A 19,618-nucleotide genomic window follows, 5' to 3' on the forward strand; every position below is an offset into this window, starting at 1 on the left:
TGCTGACCCTCTGTCTAACATGTTTTTATGTTTGCCTCACTCCCTTGTTGTTAACACTGGTTCTTGGTATGTAACTCAGACTGACCTTGAACTCATGATTCTCCTGCCTCAGCCTTACAAGTGACTAGGATTACAGTCACATGCCACTGTGCTATGTCCCTATTTCTGAGCTATCTAAAACACTTAGATTTGTTACTAGGTGGGAGGATGGGAATAGCGAGGTGGAAGAGGGTTTGAGCTGGAGGGAAGATGGTGGAGGATCTCAGACTGGCTTGACAGCTTCTGGGATGAGCTGTGGGGCGGGAGACTTTTGTGTCTTCCCCCCATGGCCTACCTTCAGTTCTCAGAGTGCCATTTTCCTTCAAGATGGGGCATCTGGCTAGGGGATCTAGTTCTGAGGTCCCTCCTGGAGTAATGTGGTCCTACCTTTGTGGCTACCTTGAGTTCTCCAAGGGTCAGTTCCCATGGACCCTAAATATATAAATATATTTATAATATATCACTAAGCAAGAGCACCTACAAAGAAAGCTTCAGAAGGTTGTAGAGTTTTGTTGCTGTCTTGTGTATCCTAAGGATCCAAATACTTTTCCCAGAAGCCCCGTGATGGCGAAGGTATAGGGACAGTGTTCCTAGGCTGTGGCAATTAAAACTGTAAACAGAATCAACGTTAAACGTTCTAAGAAGCCGTATAATTCCATTTCAGTGTGCATTGGCCTCTTTGCCAGCAATTATCATGGAGCCATCCGAGCCCCCTTCCCACGGTACTCAGCCACTCCCTTTGTCGGTGCTTTGGAGAACTCATTTAAAGATAGGATGCTTCCTGGGGCTGCACCCTACTGAACACATTGGCTGTTTAGATTACACTCATTCTCTGGACTTGCACAACCCTGTAATATGAATGGTAGAAAACCTCCACTGTAGTTGTGCCCAAGAAAAGACATTATCAGCATGATTTTCACAGCATTGCATGGGGTGTTAGAAGCCTGTGCTGATGTCATGAGCAGCTTTGGGGACATGTACAGAAGTGCCTCTGATACCCTGACTTCGAAAGGATATAAATGATAAGACACCAAGTACCACAGCTTGTCCTTTTTTAAGTAGAGCCTAAATAGAAGCAACTCTGTAAATGTTCACATTGGTGTGTTTTCCTGTCTGTCAATCTTTAGGTGATCTGGTTTTCTGTGTCTTCCCTGCAGGATCACAGACATATGTAATTAATCTTGATGTTGTCAGTCAAACAAATAAGAGCTAAGAGCACCTTTCAGGTAGTTCTGTCGTGTAATGTTAGTTCTTAAAAATTCTTTCCATTTGTGTGTGTGTGTGTGTGTGTGTGTGTGTGTGTGTGTGTGTGTCTAGGTCAAAGGACATCTTTCAGGAGTTGATTCTCTCCTTCCACCCTGTGGATCCCAGAAATCTAATTTAAGTCATCACACTTGGTGGTAAACTCCTTTACTTGCTGGCCCTGCTTTTTGATTGTTTTGTTTGTTTGTTTTGACAGAGTCTCATATGGCCCAGGCTGACCTCAAACTCTGTATGTAGTCAGGAATGACCTTGAACTCCTAATTCTCCTGCTTCTACATCCCAGTGCTGGGATGAATCCTTGTGTTTATTTGGTACTAGAGACCAAACCCAGGGCTAATGCATACCATGCAAGTACTTTGCCAGTTGAGCTACATCCCCAGCCCCTAAGTGCATACAGTGAAGTTACACTACATTCTTGTAGCCATCTCACCTTCAGGTGGCAAGCCTGATATCTAAAGTGATGCTGGGGATGCTCCGTGGCTGTGCCACCTCACACCGAGCCCTTGAACGATGACTGGTACAACTTCCAGGCTGCCTAAGTCTCAACAGCCACTTGGAACTAGACCCTGCTCCGTTGATAGGTTCTAGGTCTGTAGGGCTTCCGTGGTTATGCCTAAAGCTCAAGTGTGTTGAGGAGAAGCAATTATTCATTTAGACTCTCGGGGCAAATTTGATTTCTGTAAGTCCGAGAAAATGCTCACACGTTTTGCCATTGAATTTGCATCAGCTTCATGTAGTTCATGAAACAAAGGACTGATAAATTCAAAAGTCCCCTTTATTACCTGGGAAAGTTGGTTTTTATGGGCACCGTGCGTTTTCCTGGGCCTGCTGGAAGCAGCCTGTTTGGGAGAGGCTGATTTTCTCATCATGAGTACAGACCATCTTTATGTGTCCCCTGCCTGCCCCTCCCCCATTTATTGTGCTGGGCACTTTGTTCCTGAGCCCAGCAGCTGTTGTGACAGGGGCACAGTTTGCATTCTTAGCCAGCAGCTGCCTGAAGCATTTATAATCTGGCTTTGGCAGGAAATAGGACACAAGTGAAAGCCAAGTTAAAAGAAGCTTGAAAAATAACAGAGTAACTTAGGGTGGCACTAATGTGGGGTCCGTTTTCCTCTGCACATGTTAATATGATAGGATCTAGAGGCATTCCGAGTGGGGCCATGTTTAGTCAATTTAAAATCCGGAAATCTAGGCCCTGGAGACATGACTTAGTGATTAAGCCTGTGTACTTCTCTTCCAGAGGACCCAAGTTCAGTTCCCAACTCCCCTATCAGGTGACTCACAACCAGCTGTAACTCCAGCTCCAGGTGATCTGACACCTTCTTCTGAGCTCATGGGACCCTGCTCTCTCTGTCTCTCTGTCTCTCTGTCTGTCTCTGTCTCTCTCTCTCTCTCTCTCACACACACACACAATTAAAAATAAACCATTAAAAAAATACAGAATCTGAGCTCAAGACAGAATAAGCTCCTAGGAGGTTATTACTATTTTTATTTTTTAAATAATATACTACATTTGTTTTAATTGATTAAACTAGGAACTTAAAATTATTGTTCTTTCAAGATAAACTGATAATTGGTAGTTATGGGTCCCTCCCCTCCTCTGAGCTATACAGTGCCAGCCACCCTCTACAGAGAGCGGTTTCGACATTCCTTCAGCATTATTTACGTCTCTCTTCAGCAGGCAAGCTTACTTTTGCTGAATTCAAGGACTAAAAGCAAGCCCTTATTGTCTCTTTCCTTCAAAGTAAGAGTTCGTCAGAAGGCACAGGTACTGGGTGTCAGTGTGCAGCCAGTTCTCACTGAAGGTAAAAACCCCTCAGAGGTGGAGCGAAGACTCAGCAGGTAGAGAACTTGTTGCCAAGCCTGACACCCTTAGCTCTATTCCTCAGGCCTGAGGCGGAAGAAAGAACGGACTCCTGCAGGTTGTCCTCTGACTTCCACATGTGCATCCTGTCACTCATGTACCCCTCTCCCCCACAAAATAACTAAACAAATACATAAGTAAACACATGTAAAACATTTAAAAGTTCCTCAAGTTGTAGTTGCAAACAAATGAATTTTGTCCCTCAGGAGATTTTACTAAGTGTTCACCTCTGTGTCTCCAATTCTTCTCTACATTGAATTCTGCCTCCTGTAGAAGGCCCAGGTGGCCCCAGCCTCTGACAGACCCTTTCAGTGGTTCTCAACCTTCCTAATGCTGAGATGCTTTTAATACAGTTCCTCATATTGTGGTGACCACCAACCATAAAATGACTTTGATGCTGCTTCATAACTGTAATGTTGTTCCTGTTATGAATTGTAATGTAAATATTTGATATGCAGGATATCTGATACACAGCCCCTGTGAAACAGGCATCTGACCCCAGGGGGGGTCGAGACCCACAGGTTGAGAACCACTGCTTTTGTGGGGGGGGGGGTGTTGTTGTTGTTGTTGTTGTTGTTTATGGAGCTGAGGATCGAACCCAGGGCCTTGCACCTGCCACTGAGCTAAATCCCCAACCCGAGAACCGCTGCTTTTGAAGGCTCCAGGTGCTGTCCATGAAGAAGAGGTCTGCCAGCCATTTGGCCTGTGCTCACCGAGTCTGGTTTTCTTTGCAGACCTTCACCGCTTGGTGCAACTCGCACCTACGGAAAGCTGGCACCCAGATTGAGAACATCGAGGAGGATTTCAGGAATGGCCTCAAGCTCATGCTTCTTCTGGAAGTCATCTCAGGTGGGTATGCAGGCTCTGGATTGTGTCTAACATGGTCATCTCAGGTGGGTGTGCAGGCTGTGGACTAATGTCTAACATGGTCATCTCAGGTGGGTGTGCAGGCTGTGGACTAATGTCTGACATGGTCATCTCAGGTGGGTGTGCAGGCTGTGGACTAATGTCTAACATGATCATCTCAGGTGGGTGTGCAGGCTGTGGACCATGTCTAACATGGTCATCTCAGGTGGGTGTGCAGGCTCCAGACCTTGTCTAACTTGGTCATCTCAGGTGGGTGTGCAGGCTCTGGATTGTGTCTAACATGGTCATCTCAGGTGGGTGTGCAGGCTGTGGACTAATGTCTAACATGATCATCTCAGGTGGGTGTGCAGGCTGTGGACTAATGTCTAACATGATCATCTCAGGTGGGTGTGCAGGCTGTGGACTAATGTCTAACATGGTCATCTCAGGTGGGTGTGCAGGCTCCAGACCGTGTCTAACATGTAACCTACAGGGCAGGGTCTGTAAAGATGAACATGCTCTTTGAAGGTGGCTGGCTACAACATGACAAAAAGCTGGGTGCAGTTAATCCCAGCACTAGTGAGGCAGAGGCAGATGGATTTCTGTGAGTTCCAGGCCAGCCTGGTGTACACAGCAAGTTCCAGGCAAGCCAGGGCTACACAGTAAGACCCTGTCTCAGAGAACAAGGCCAAGAAAATCTTTTTCAAAGAGCAATCTGCCTGAGTTTTTTTGTTTTGTTTTGTTTTGTTTGTCGTTGGTTTTTCTCCCCTATTCTAAATTAATGGATTCTGTATATAATAGACTTTAAAAATGTTTAGGGCTCAATGTGACAGTGCATCTCTATAATTCCAGTCTGAATCAAAAGGATCACTGTGAGTTTGAAGCCAGCCAAGGCTACATAGGAAGTTGCAGGCCAGCCTAGGGTACATGATAAGATCCAGACTCAATAAAAAAGAAAGTAAAACAAACAAACAAAAAACCCCAGTAAAACAAAATAGTATATCAGTATATACATCTCAAAACAAGAGGAAAAAATGGACACTTGTATGCTCCCTGCCACGCTATCTGCTTCATCTTTAATCCATGGAGTATAAATTACAGAAATTGACCTCTAGTCCAGGCCAGTGTTTCACATGACTGGACTCGTGCGAAGATCACCCTGGGCTTGTCATCGGGTATAGACCGGGCAGGGTGAGTAGGTGGCCCTTGAGATGTGACTGAGGAGAATGGAGAATGGTGAGCCCACTCTGGTCCAGATAGCATCATAACCAGACGTCTAGGAAGCCCTGGCAACTACTTCTGTGACTTGAATTAGGCTACCTGACTTCCTCTAACAGCTAGCCAGCAACTCTGAATGCTCCAGGGCCACTAACTGGCTTTTCTCTTTGTGAATATGAAGCCTGGCTCATGGCCAGACCCGACACACTGATGTGTCTGCAAAGAGTGCAATGTCCTTAATGCCATAGCTCTCTTAGTCACATTGGCCTTGAATGTGTTCCCTCTTCGTCGTTTGGGGAAACCAGGGAGATGTCAGAAGCAGCAGGGTGATCATTTCCTCTTAAAAAAAAAAAAAGCCTAGATTCTAATATTTAATCCCTTGATTCAGAACCAAGGCAGTACGTATTCTGAATGATTCTCTTTTCTTCCTTCAGGGGAAAGGCTGCCCAAACCTGACCGGGGCAAAATGCGGTTCCACAAGATTGCGAATGTCAACAAGGCTCTGGACTACATAGCCAGCAAGGGGGTGAAACTGGTGTCGATAGGGGCTGAAGGTAGGTGAGAGGTGACCTTCTAAGGAGGAGGTGGCCTGTGCCTTCTGTTTCCCCCTCCCTCCCACCGTGCTCCATGCCTGTACCATGCTCCCTATGAGGCACTGCCTATAGACCTGAGAACCAGGAGTTGGTACCAGAGTCTAGACTCACTGGTAAAGAACATCAAATATCACACCTTGTCTTCTTCAGACCTGTTACTGGAATGAGAAAGAAGATTATATGTCTGAAGGACTCTAGGATAGGAACTGATTACTAGGACCAGGTGTGGTGTTGAGACACGTCATTCCAGAACCCGAGAGGCTAAGGTCCATTAAATTTGAGCGCAGTCTGGGTATATAGGGACTTCAGGGCCAGCCCTGGCTGCATAGTAAGACCCTGTCTCAAAAGAAAACAAAGCAAAATGGAATAAAACTCCTAATTTCTAGGAAGGGAGCAGCCTCCCCATTGTCTGTGGAAGACTGGGCATGAGGGGAGGCTAGGAGCTGGATCAGCTGCATGTCACCATGCATGCTGAGTTCTGCATCAGCCATTTAGGGAGGACTGCAAGGGCGGCCAGGACAGAGATGAGAGGAGAGTGTCTTCTCTCTGATGGAGTCTCTCTGATGAACTCCTAGGTGGTCTGCAGTGACAGAGCATATACAAGATTGGTGCTTATTATTAACTCAGGATTCACTGAAATTAGAACCATTTGCAATAAATGCCACACAAGCAGACACTCTGCAACACTTGTTTAAACAGACGGGTCTGCTCATGTGTATCCTTGCCAAGGAGTTGTGTACTGATTGTGTCATCTGTCCATTAACTTGTTTTTCCCACCCCAGAAATAGTCGATGGCAATGTGAAAATGACCCTGGGTATGATCTGGACCATCATCCTCCGCTTTGCCATTCAGGACATCTCAGTGGAAGGTAAAAGTCTTGAAGGGTGATCCAGTTGTCTATTTGGAAACTGTGCTTGTAAATTAAAATTTGAGTAGGATATTGTGACATTGAATAGTCATTATCAAATGAGAAGCATCTAAGTTGAGTTTTCAGAAATGTTATACTTCTGTGGGAAAAGCCCCTGGTGGTGCTGTTCTATTCTTGGGGTGGAATCACTTTGCAAAAGATGAGCACATGTTCAGAACAGACGTTATTTTTAACATGGGTCTCTGTACTGCATATTGCATTAGGAAGTTCACAAATTAACTAACAAAACAGGCAAAGGGTTTTCCTTTCTTCTTTGTTTTCTCTGTCCTTCCCTCCTCCTTTCCTCCCTTACTCCCTCTCTACTCCTTCTCTCTGTCTCCTTCATTAGGGATTGAAACTGGGGCTTTGCACATGTGAAGCACATTTCACCACAGAACCGTCCTCTCAAACCCCTTCGGCTTACAGCTAGAATACCTTACTAATAAATATAATAATATTAATGTTAATATTAATAATATTAATATTAATAATAACGAAAGTTGGGCACAGTTGTTGACACCTATAAACCTAGCTCTGAGGGTATGTCAGGAAAATCACAAGTTTGAAAACACCTTAGGCTTCATAGTACTAGGATCAAGTAGTGAGATGCTGTCTCACCCCCAAAACATTCTCTACATTCCCTCCAAATAAAGAAGAAAAAGAAAACAGGAGATGTTTGTAGTGGGTAGCTCAGTCAGTAGAGCATGCTATTATTAATGAGGCAATTCCACAGTTTATTTGGTAATCAAGAGAGGTTTATTTCTAGGGTAACTTACAGCCAATAAGGGGTCAGTTACAGGATCTGGGAGAGATGAGGTACAGTCCAGCCTCCAGGACCACGAGGGATCAAGAGAGAGAGGCAAGCACATAGCACTTCAGGTCTTAAGGGGTCTCCTCTAGGCCACACCCCAGGGGCATGTCATAGGCAGGTGTGGCAGTTACTTGCTGTCACACTAGGGGCAGTGTTTCAAGGTCAAGGCTGGAACAGCTACCCACTACAGATGCTTCTAGCTCAGCTAATGCAACAGTGTGAATCAGTCTCCAAGACAGTATCTACTCCATAAAGTGGGTTTAACTTTGAATATTTAAATTTAGTGTATAAATCTGACACAATTATGACAAATTACTGTGTTTTTAATAAAGTGGGAACCTTTAGGAAGCATCTTGTTATTTTCATTAGCATAAAGAAATACACTTTTATAGAACCACATTTGCAGGAGTTTTTAAATGCAGACTGTGCGTTCTTTAAACTAACTGTCATTTTTGAGCCTGAACTGAGGTTTGAATGTCGTTATATCCTAGTTTGATGTTTTAGATGACATAAGTGGGTTTTGGGTTCTAAAAAGAGAATCCCAAGTGAATTGTAAGTTCTCTATGGGCACATACTGCAGGCTCCTTGTCAGCTAGTACAAAAGCAGGCAATGGAATTTTTAAAGATTTATTTTAGTTTCAATTATGTATATGTATGTGGGGAGTGGTGTGTGAGTGCAGGTGTTCTTGGAGGCCAGAAGGAAAGTCAGAAGGACGTCAGCTCAGCATGGGTGCTGGGAACTGAACTCAGGTCCTCTGGAAGAACATTGTGAGCACTTGACTACCAAGCCTTCTCTCCAGCCCCAGTGGGTGGTTTTTAATGATTGCTGACTGATGAGTCACTAACAGCACCAGAAAGACCAACATCAGAACCTCTTCTAGCCTGGGAAGAACACTGTACTTGTAGCAGAATTGTTAGAAGTTCTTATTAATAAAATCAAATCTGAGGCAGGTTATTGGGGTGAATGCTGGAAGATCAGAGAAGCAGAACAAGCCACAGCTACCTCACCTTGCTAGTTCCTCAGCTGATCCTGTTTCCTCAGGCTGGAAGCTTCTGAGTCCTCATCCATATGAATCTCAGCTGAACTGTGCTGCTCCAAAGCCTGAATGCTTAACCAGCCAAATGCTTCTCTAGCCAAATGCTTCTAGTTTCTGGTCTTCATGCCTTATATAATCTTTCTCTTTCTGCCATCACTTCCTGGGATTAAAGGCTGGGTTTCTGGGATTAAAGGCATGGGTCACCATGCTTGGCTGTTTCTAATGTGGCCTTGAACTCAGAGATCCAGAGGGATTTCTCTCTCTGGAATGCTGGGATTAAAGGCATGTGCTACCACTGCTTATTCTCATGTTAAATATTGTGGCCATCCTGTTCTCTGACCCTAGATAAGTTTATTAGCCTGCACAATATTTTTGTAAACACAATACCACATTTCCCCTGTTTTTGTCTAAAATTAAAAGAGGCTTAACATTTGACAGATTCAGACAAAAACTCCATTATATATATTAACAATGTTCAGTCCAGTAACATTTGATAAACTCGGACAAAGAAATTTTCGTTACTTATCCCATGTAAAACAAGTAGTTCCTTTTTAAAAGTAGATTCCATAATCTCCCTTTTTATCTTATCATATCCATATTCTTTTTTCTTTTCATAATAGATTCAATAATCTACCTTTTGTCATTTTTTATATTTTCCACCTCTTCCTACTGAGGCTTGGCTAGCTGTTAGTTACCAAGCTAAAGGAGGCTGAGTACTCAGCAGTCCGGCTTGCCCTTAACCTGTGCTGCAGGTACACATGCTGTACTTTGACCGTTAAGTAGGCAGTTCTAATTTTCAGAATGTCAAGTTGACACTTGTCAACAGCACTGAATTCGGATTTAATTACAAGATGTGCTGGTGAGATGACCTAGCAGACGATCTGAGCCCGACAACCTGAGTTTTCCTTCCTGGACCCCACAAAGTGGAAAAAGAGTACCGACTCTTGAAACTGGCCCTCTGGCTTCCACATGTACATTGCGCGCGCATACACGCGCGCACACACACATTTAGTTTTTAAAAATTTTAAAGAAATAAACATTTAAGAAAAAGATTTAATTACAGTAATTAAACACTTGTTAGACTAAAAGGCACAGTAGTCAATTTTGTTAAAAGTGAAAAAAAAAGAGCAGTAATAATGACATGCAGAGTCAGGGAAGGAGAGAGGCAGGCAGCAAGCACATCAGACCGGGACGTGCTGGTAGATATGAATGCTCTGTTTAGAGATGGTATTGGTCTAGAACTCCTCCTGCCATCTCCTGAGTATGGGATTGAGGGGGGTCCAGTAAATCCTTCTCCAGTCATCATTACAGAGGTGAGGGGTTTGTTTGTTTGCTGAATGGTTGTTTTGGTTTGTCTTCTTTGTATTTTTGTTCTTGATTGGGTTTTGGTTGCTGGCTATTGAACTCAGGGCACTAACCATTCAGGTATTCCACTCCTGAGCTACATCCCATAGCCTGGGTTACAATTTTGTAATTAGTGATAAAGCAAATTTAAAACTTTTCAGGTGTAGCTGTAAGAATAGCATTCTGAGTTTCCCCTAAATGATTTTTTTGTATGTCTAAAATAAAATAGCCTTTCTCTGAGTGCTTTTCCTTCCAGACACCGTTTCTTGATGTCATTACAGAAACATCTGCCAAAGAAGGTCTGCTATTGTGGTGTCAGAGGAAGACAGCCCCCTACAGAAATGTGAACATCCAGAACTTCCACACCAGGTAAGTGCCAGGGCTGTCAATCCCTATCTGTCCCCCAGAGCCCAGGGAGGCCAGGAGAGCCACTTGCCTTTTACTAGTATCTCTCCTGTCCGGGGGTAGTTTCCACAGCAGAAATGAAGTTATATTTTCCCAGTACTTAAGGTCTCCCAGGGGAAACAGTCCTTTAGGGTTTGCATGCAAGGGGGTGTGTTTATAAGTGGAGGCTGTGCTGTGCCAGGATCCTTCCTAATCTGATCTGGGGCTCCTTATGGCAGGAGTGGTGGACTCTTACCTGTGACCATGGGACCCCAGCAGACTCTGCAGCCACTCTGGGTGCTCTGCCACCCTGGTGCCGCCTCCTGCTAAGTCCCTCAGCTTTAATCACTAAAATTGAGAACAGAAAAGAAAATCGCATTTTAAAAATGGCAGGGAACAGGACAGATGCAACACAGACTTGGCATGGGAGTGCAGCGTGGCTCTGGCTGCAGGCTCAGCTCCCAGGAGGTTTTCTAGTACTGTTACATGTGAGCAGAGGCTTGGCCATATTTTCATCCTTCAGATGGTAAGTTCCCATGGGTCTGTGGATAGTGAGAGAAAGGAAGGACAAGGTCACGTCACAGTGACGGACTGGGAGGTACTTCCTTTTTTATAGATTTATTTATTAAAATAATTTTCATTTTACATACCAACCCCAGTTCCCCCTCCCTCCCCTTTCCCAGCCTCCTCACCTCCCTCCCACTCTACCCCATCTACTCCTCAGAGTGGGTAAGGCCTCTGGGAGGTACTTCTAGCTAGAAAAGTATTAGATTAATGGCTATTAGAAAGGGAGGGTCATTTTTCCCTGAAGGGTGTGACCCTTGATAGGTCAACCATACTCCAGTGGATGGTCCCCATGAGTATATGGACAGCACAGTTGGACTTGATGGATTATTTGAAAAAAAAAAAAAAAAAAAGAAAGAAAGAAAGAAAGAAAGAAAGAAAGAAGGATTAAACTGTATGCCTATATGATTTGCTCAAAGAAGTATTTTAAAAATCATATTTTAAAATATGTTAGAATATCTCCAGGATGGTAGCACTAAGCTAGGCCTTCAAGCAGAGGAGAAAGGAAGCATTCCCTGTCCCAAAGAAGCCAGGGAGACCTGAAACGGCCAGCCAGGGTGGAAGTCAGGCTCCTGTGTTTGCCTGTATGTAGCTGTCTCCTCTTCTTACACTGAAGCCCTTTCAAGTGATGTGTCCATCAGGGTCTTCTTCCATTTCTAACTCCTTGAGGGGATTACCTCCCATGCCCCGCTCTCACTGACTCTGCTGTCAGCAGTAAACTCAGAGCTGAGCATCCAAGGGGCCATTAATATTAATAATGTCTGTGCCTCTGCTGACATCCAAGTTTGTGACCTTCTCACCTACAAGCTTTGGCCTTTAAAAAAATAAAATAAAAGTAAGCTCAGAATGGTACCATCCTCCTGTAATCCCAGCACTTAGGAGGCTGAGGCTGGAAGGGTGAGAGTTTGAGGCCAGCCTGAGCCATGCTGAAGGACTTCGTCTCAAAATAAATAGATAAATCAATGAAAGCAATCCCCGAGGAAAGACAGAGTAGCTGGGGGATGGTGTTGGCTTTGAAAGTACCATAAGAACTTTCAGAGGGGTGCATCTCCCACATGGGGTCAGTATCCTCGGGGAAGGGGGTTACTGGGCAGTATCAGGTAAGGACCAGAGTGGAGACTGGGTAAAAAGTGAGTAGGAAACCCCAGGATTAAAAGGGTAGGGACAGTGGTAGACTTATCTCATTTCCCATTGCTGTCTGTGCCAGCACAGAGTGGACAGGGCCAGGGTCCCTGGCAAGGCCGGGCCTGCTCAAAACAGAAAGGAGAGGGAAGGGAATGGAGATGTGCATGGGAAAGTGCAAGGCGGGACCATCCGAGACCATTGGTGTCTCTCATTGGGGAGGTCTCTTTGGTATGTGACATTAGATGGGAACAGCTGGTGTCTCACCTAGGGGGACCCCAGGTCTCTTCATTAACCCACGTTCTTCTCCTCTGTGCTGTGAAGCTGGAAAGATGGCCTTGGACTCTGTGCCCTCATCCACAGACACCGGCCTGACCTCATTGACTACTCAAAGCTTAACAAGGTCACTCATTTGGGGTGGTTTTCAGTGTCACCCACCCATCACGCTCAGCATGTCATCCTGAGAATGAGCACACCAGCACTGACTAGCATGGATGTGGGCTGCCCAGAAGGCTTTACATATGTTAAAGGTTTTACAGGCCTAGATTGCAAAGATGGACCGTGCCTAGGGTTTGGGGAAAGGTTCAATTGCTCTCCTCCTTTTTAATGTGGCACCAGGAGATTGCATACGTTAGGGGAGAGCTTACGAGTGAGCCATATTCCTTGCCCTTAAATTTTTACTTTACCTTTCTGGAGGATTCTTATGTATCTGGTGAGAACTGATTAATTTGTTTCTCACACGGGATCATCACAAGTATATCATTGTTGATGACAAGAATTAGTTTTTTGTCTTACAAAAGAAACCTTGGAAATTTGGGGTGGGGTGGGGGGTTAACCTTAGAAAACAATGTTCTAGGTCTCAGATGAGGTTGGAGTTCAGTGGAGTAGTGTGGAAAACAGGGCTCTTGTAGCTGAGGCTGACTTTGAACTCTTCATCTTCCTGCCTCTACATCTTAAGTACCATGATTGCAGAGTGCCCCTCTCACAATTCCATCTTTAAAAGTAATTCTAGAGTGAGGTATGGTGCCCAGCACTTGGGAGGGTGAGGCAGGAGAGTGGTGAATTTGAGGGCAGCCAACCCAGACTATCCAGCAAGAGTCAAGGTCATTTTAAAACGTAGGTTGTGGAACAAAGAGAAACCAGGCCCTCCTCTGGAGTTGCCATGCTTCAGAAATAATAACGCAGGAAGATTTAGGGCCCAGAGTATGGCAGTCTCAGACATGCTTGCCTTGGGTTGTAGCCACAGATTTCCTGCTGGTGTGCTGAGCTGGCCGTTCATGTGTGCTGTGTATTTTGGGTTGGAAACTGGCTCTATTGCATGCTGCCCTCACGTGTGTGGCATGTGCAGTTGTGGGGCAAGTGCTCTCTGGCTTCCCTCAATGTCGTTAGTTATCACTTGCCCCACCTCCATCCCCACTCCCACCCCAGCCTGTCTTCATCGATCCAGAGCATGCCAAGGTTGATTTGTTCCCCGAAAGACGAGAATGGAGGGACCATGGTAGAAAGTAGCTTTTGAGGCTAGCCAATGCTCATAAGCATATACACAGTTTCCCCATGAATGTTTATTGCATTTATAAAATGAAGAACTTGTTCTAAATAGACTGTTTCACTACCAATTCAGAGTGATCAGTTTTTAGTTTGGAAGTGAATAGACTTGTGGAATTAGTCATCCTTAGTGGGTAGAAAATTAGTAATATATAATGACAAGTAGTGCTTTACATTCTTTATATCAGAATCTATTCTGAATAAATGTATGTAAGCATATATTCTCAATATTTGTAAGCATGTGCATAAAATCATGCATACATGTTCATTGAAGTTTTACACTAAAGTCAGTATTTTCGTTTTTTGTGAGTTTGTTTGACACAGGGTCTGGCTGTGTAGCCCAGACCCCCCTTAAACTCAGGGCAGTTCTCCTGTCTGAGCCTCTAGAGTGCTCGGATTATGGACATGAGCCATCACACCTGGTTTCAGTACTTACTAGTCCAGTGCTGTAGACCTAGAAAGTGGGAGAGCCAGGGCTTGCCCAGGGTCACATGACTTCCTGTGCCAGGAAGTACTGAATTGCCACATTTCATCTCTTTAAATAGCAATCTAAACCAAATGGTTTCCACAAAGTCTCACTTGGTTTTAGGCTTTGGAATCTTGGCTTACATATTTTTTGAAAAATTTTTTTTTCACCTAACTAGTAAGCTTCATAAACATAGCCAATAAAACAGGCAAGTAAGATTGGCTTAACAAGATTAATCAAATGAATATATGCTTTATTGAAACAATACTTAGTTAAAAACCATTTTTGCCTGATATAATCAGATACTCTGTGAAGTAAAGAACATGACAGTGGTGTTCTCTGTGGGCACATCTGGAATGTGTTTTTGAAGCCTGAGGCTTTCAGGTGGTCCCTTGTAGTAAAGGGGACTGAGAACACTGCAAGGCAGTGCAATTTCTCAGATGTTCAAATGGGCAGATGAGGTGGCTCAACAGGCAGAGGTACTCGCTGGCCATGCCTTACAACCTGAGTTCAACCCGTGATGAGAGGAGAGAACCAACTCTTGGAAGTTGTCCCCTGACCTGCACACATGCTCTCAGATACACATGTGCCTGCCCGTGCATGCGAGACAGACAGACGGGGACACACACACACACACACACACACACACACACACACACACACACACACCATAATAAATTTAAAGAAATTTGAAATATTTAAATGACACTGCACTAAAAGTTGGTTGACGTCCCTGAACCAGCGCTGTTGTTCCTTTGGATTTTTCGCTCTTACCTTTATCCATTTCGGATTTATCATAGTTCATCTCTTTAAGAGATTAAAACAGTTTGTGTCAAGTCTTTAGTTTTTCAGTTGCGCATCTTTCGTTAACCTTGTTATGCATGTTTAGCCAGTTTCACAAGGTGGAAAACATAATTTCCTGTAAAAAGAACATGACCATTGTGAATTCACTAGAGTTTTAAATACTGTCATTTTCTCACCTTTAACATAATAGAAGAATCATTTCTGCTCTTCATAGCCACCTGTACCTCTCTAGTGAGCATTCACCCAGTATCACCTGCCCTTCATCTTCCTATCCCCAGCTCGCTTATATTCTAAACCAACATATTATATAAACCAACATTAAGCTGAGTGTGGTGGTGCATACCTGTAATCCTGGCACTTGAGGAGTAGAAGCAGGAGGATCAGTTCAAGGGAGGACTTGTGAGATGTGTCAAACAAACATATAATTGTATATCACAGTATAATTGAGGTAAACATCTCCAAGGTCACCTTCCACTTCTGGAAAATGGCTTTCATGATTTAGAATGGTTGAGGGTTTTTCCATAGCCTTAATGCATATCAGGGTGTCCTTTCTTACTGGTGACAAAATATCTGACTCCTCACCTCCTAATCCAGTATTTGCCCTCTTACACCCTGTGAGGTGGAGCTGCATGGGTCCTGTGGTTTCTGTGACTTCTGATGTTTCTCTCCATGTCTCATAAGAAGGAATGTCGGGTAATTCTAGTCCTGTGTGAGCGGGAAGGTGCCCTTCCTGCAGTGACATGTGTGTCTTATTCATTGCTTTGGTATTTTAAAAACATGGTTGTCTTGTTTTCTACACAGGATGACCCCATAGGAAACATTAACCTGGCCATGGAAATAGCAGAGAAGCACTTGGATATTCCTAAAATGTTGGATGCTGAAGGTGAGATGAAAGAATGCCTACCAAGTTACACAAAAACAAAAGCAAAAAACCCCATAGATTGTAAAAACTGTGGCTGCGGATAGGAGCTTTGTAAAGCTACAGCCATGTTACATCTGAAGTACTTAGGATTCCAACAACGCTCTGTCCCTCAACACATGAGTGTTAGAGTTTTGTGTCTATCTTGCTCAGACATGATCTTGCTAAGAATGGGCCAGCAGAACTGTAGAAGCAGGATTTGACAAAAATTTCAGCTTCAGATAAGAACTAGAATGTAAGCCAGGTGGTGGTGGTGGTGGTGGTAGCACCTTTAATCCCAGCACTCAGGAGGCAGAAGAAATGAATCTCTGTGACTCTGAGGCCAGTCTGGTCTACAGAGTGAGTGCCAGGACAGCCAGAGCTACACAGAGAAACCCTGTCTCAAAAACAAACAAACAAAAAACAAAAACAGAATGCTTTGGTATTTAGATTAAGATCTAAATAGGGGTGTGTGTGTGTGTGTGTGTACAGATACACACATATACACACTCTCAAAAATATGTATACACATCCCAGGTGTGTATAAATATGTGGTATGTATAAATATGTACATACATACATACTACATATTTATACACATCACATAGACAGTACTACAGTACTGGAGATTGAGTTCAGGGCCCTGTATATCTGTGCAAGCACTCTACCAGTGAGCTGTATTCCCAGCCCTCTTTTTACTTTCTAGTTTTGAGCCAGGGTCTCAAGTCTCGTTAGGTTACCCCGGCTGTCCTTGAACTCACCCCACAGTCCAGCCAGGTCCTTTGATTCCCCCTGTCTCAGCCTCTCCAGTAACTGAGGTTGTAAATCCACACAGGTTTTGTTGGTTTGCTGTTTTTTAAAAAGACTTTCTGTGTTTTGTTTTGTTTTCAGTAGCAGATGCTTTTCTCTTCCCTGTGGAGAGATACATTTAGCAGATAAATCCCTTTGTGAGATTCACCACTTAAGAGAAAACAAGTCTTCCCAGCTAAAAGCTGTGGAACAGAATTTAAAATATGGAACATTTGGCCCTCAGTGTACTAACCAAACTTTCACACTTTGTTTTGAATTTATCTAAATGAAATTTAATGTTCACAGACCTGGGAGGACTTTTGTATAGTTTGCAATTTGCCAGTTCCCCTTCTGGGGACTTGTTTCATATACTTCTTGTGTCCTTTTGGAGTGGTAAATTCATGCGGGTTGTACCTGCAGCACACTGTTCAAAGCACTGGCATTTGGAGAGAGTGCATTCATTTCATTTATCCGTGAGCAGTTAGTTATCCCTCAGCAGACGTGTGCTGAATACTTAATGTGAGCCAATTCCTGTGTGCTGGGAACTGTGGGATGCTGAGCTTTGTAAGTTTCTGCCCTCTGTGGCTCTGACTTTGTTTTTTGATTTGTTGTTGTTAGTGCCATTATTCTATAATGGCAATTCTTTTTTTTTTTTTAAAGATGTATTTATTTATTATGTATACAATGTTCTGCCTGTGTGTATACCTGCAGGCCAGAAGAGGGCATCAGATCTCATTACAGATGGTTGTGAGCCGCTATGTGGTTGCTGGGAATTGAACTCAGGACCTCAGGAAGAACAGCCAGTGCTCTTAACCTCTGAGCCATCTCTCCAGCCCATAATGGGAATTCTAATTAGTCGTCAGTCAGTTCTCTTAGCGCTGAACAACCACAAGCTGGGTGGCTTAAAGCACCGGAGCTCCTTTCTCCCCACAGCTCTGTCTGGACTTGGAGTGCTGGTCAGGCCAGAGGCTGAGGGGAAAAAAATCTTTCTCTACCTTTGGGGACTTAAAGGCCCCAGACTCCTCACTCTGTGGCAGCATTGGTCCAGGACAGTCTTCTATTGGAGTCTGCCTCCACCTGTCCTTGTGGTATAAGGACACCTGCTAGGCTAAGGGATCTGTGTAGTCCAGCCTCAGTTCATCTTCACTCCCTCCCCTCTGGGGTGATCCTTCAGTATGAGGTCCAGGCACAGCTGCTGGCTCAGCCATTCAGTCCATGGCAGCAGCTTCTCAGTTAGCAATACTCTAATCCACACCCCATGTGGGTGCTAACACTTGAACTCCTTGGTGGTTCCCACAAGTACTCAGAACACAGACAGAAGGAAGTCCTCCTGTGCTTCCTGCCAGGCTCTCTAGAGGGAGAATGCAGAACAGGAGCATAGAAATGCCCCCTTCCAGCTGTCCTCTCCTAACTGAGTTTGTATTCATGTCGTCTCTCCATGGACTCTTCCAGGTGGTAACTAACTGCCAAGAAATCTTGAATTAATGTCCAACATGGATTAATACGTTCATCTCTCTGCTCATTGATGCCTCTTGAATGCCTGTCCCGAGTGGAAGGGCTAGGGTTGCTTTCAGACACACATTCCTGGTTGTAGCAGGATCACCGTTACTGCCCTGGTGCTGCTCACGATCTCCTCCGTCCTGGTTTTCCTTTAGTCTCTGGGCCCTGGGCTGGGTATGCAGTTATCCCTCACTTTGTCCTCTGGCTGCAGGCATGCTTAGGCACTTGTACATTTCCTCCTCCCTTTCTCCCCTACCTCCTCTTTCTTTTCTTCTCCCCTCCTTTCCCTGGCTCCCTCCCTTCTTTACTTCCAATTATCTGAGCAAGGTCTTTCTGTACATTCCAAGTTGACCTTGAATCCACTATATAACCCAGGCTAGCCCAGAACCAGAGGCAACACTCCGCCTCCGCCTCTGCCCCCCAAGTTCTGGGGTGTCTTAGGGTTTCCATTGCTGTGAAGAGACATCAGGACCACAGTAACTCTTATAAAGGAAAACATTTAATCGAGGTGGCAGCTTACAGTTTCAGAGGTTCAGCCCATCATCATCATGGTGGGGAGCATGGTGGTGTGCAGGCAGGAAGGGTGCTGGCTACATCTTGATCAGAAGGCAACAGGAAGCCCACTGTGACACTGGGAATAGCTTGAACATAGAACTCAAAGCCTACCCCCACAGTGACATCCTTCCTCCAACAAAGCCACACCTCCTGATTGTGACACTCCCTTTGGGGACCATTTTCTTTCAACCACCACATGGGGTTGTGGGCATGTGCTGTTCTGCCTGACTGTTCCTTTTCTTTGTCTTCTCCTTTAATGATACATAATGTTTATACACTGTATTAACCATAGTTGTAGAAGACTTGTGCAGGAATCGTGTGACTGTTAAGATTGTGATGGTCTTGGGTGCAGAGCGAGCGGGATGTAACCACTGTGGATCATCATGTCTTGCCAGAGGTGTGTTGTGGTCTGCTCTCACCACAGCGTTCAGTAGCCTTTCCTCTGCTCGTTCGCTGTGCTGACGGGCCCACATCTGCTGTCAGCTTAGCTGTGACTTCCAGCAAATCCTTGCTTTCCACCTGCTATTGTGGCTCTCATCCTGGGATATTTGTGTTGGTCTCTGAATCCACGTGTGGGCCATCATGAGGCTAACTGACCTCCTTAGCCATGAACTTCCCTCGAAGTGGAAACTGGGAGCATTCTTCTCATCCTGTCTACTATACTTTCAACAAGTGGTAAAAATTGTGGCCACCCTGAACCTGTTTGGAGGCGAGCTCTGAGTTTAGACCTGCGGGCACACACTCTTCTTGTAGACTTGTAGCAGGGTTGTTGTTGACCTCAGCCCTCCAGATCACAGAAAGTCTGTGAATGTGCTAGGATTCGAGGAGCCTCATGTGCTTTTCTTGTAATTTAGACCTTTCTGGACCTACCATACTCTCCTCTCTGCAATCTTTTTCTTTCCCTTGGCGGTTCTCACAAACTCTCAGAACAGAGACTGCAAGTGTGACTTCTGTGATTTGAGCCAGACTCAGACAGCAACTGCGTGGTGGGGCAGGCTTTCTTTGAGATCTCCCAGAGGAAGTGCTTATCAGAAGCCTGCTGTTGGAGCATCCAAGCACTTAGCCCTC

General features: G+C 44.7%; 1 protein-coding gene across 2 annotated transcripts in view; it reads left to right on the top strand.

The window, feature by feature from the left end:
• The window catches only part of Actn2 (actinin alpha 2), a 73,756-nt gene that overhangs the window by 25,711 nt on the left and 28,427 nt on the right, over window positions 1-19,618 (top strand). Inside the window, exons 2-7 of one of the 2 annotated variants that reach the window (XM_036187852.1) lie at window positions 3,901-4,015; window positions 5,665-5,784; window positions 6,606-6,692; window positions 10,205-10,292; window positions 12,318-12,396; window positions 15,610-15,691. In XM_036187852.1, coding sequence (XP_036043745.1) covers window positions 3,901-4,015; window positions 5,665-5,784; window positions 6,606-6,692; window positions 10,205-10,292; window positions 12,318-12,396; window positions 15,610-15,691 — 571 coding nt within the window. Of the gene's footprint in view, window positions 1-3,900; window positions 4,016-5,664; window positions 5,785-6,605; window positions 6,693-10,204; window positions 10,293-12,317; window positions 12,397-15,609; window positions 15,692-19,618 lie in introns of those variants that run through there. The other variant, XM_036187853.1, reaches the window with a different exon arrangement.

This window comes from Onychomys torridus, chromosome 5, assembly GCF_903995425.1.
Source record: "Onychomys torridus chromosome 5, mOncTor1.1, whole genome shotgun sequence".
NCBI lineage: Eukaryota > Metazoa > Chordata > Mammalia > Rodentia > Cricetidae > Onychomys > Onychomys torridus.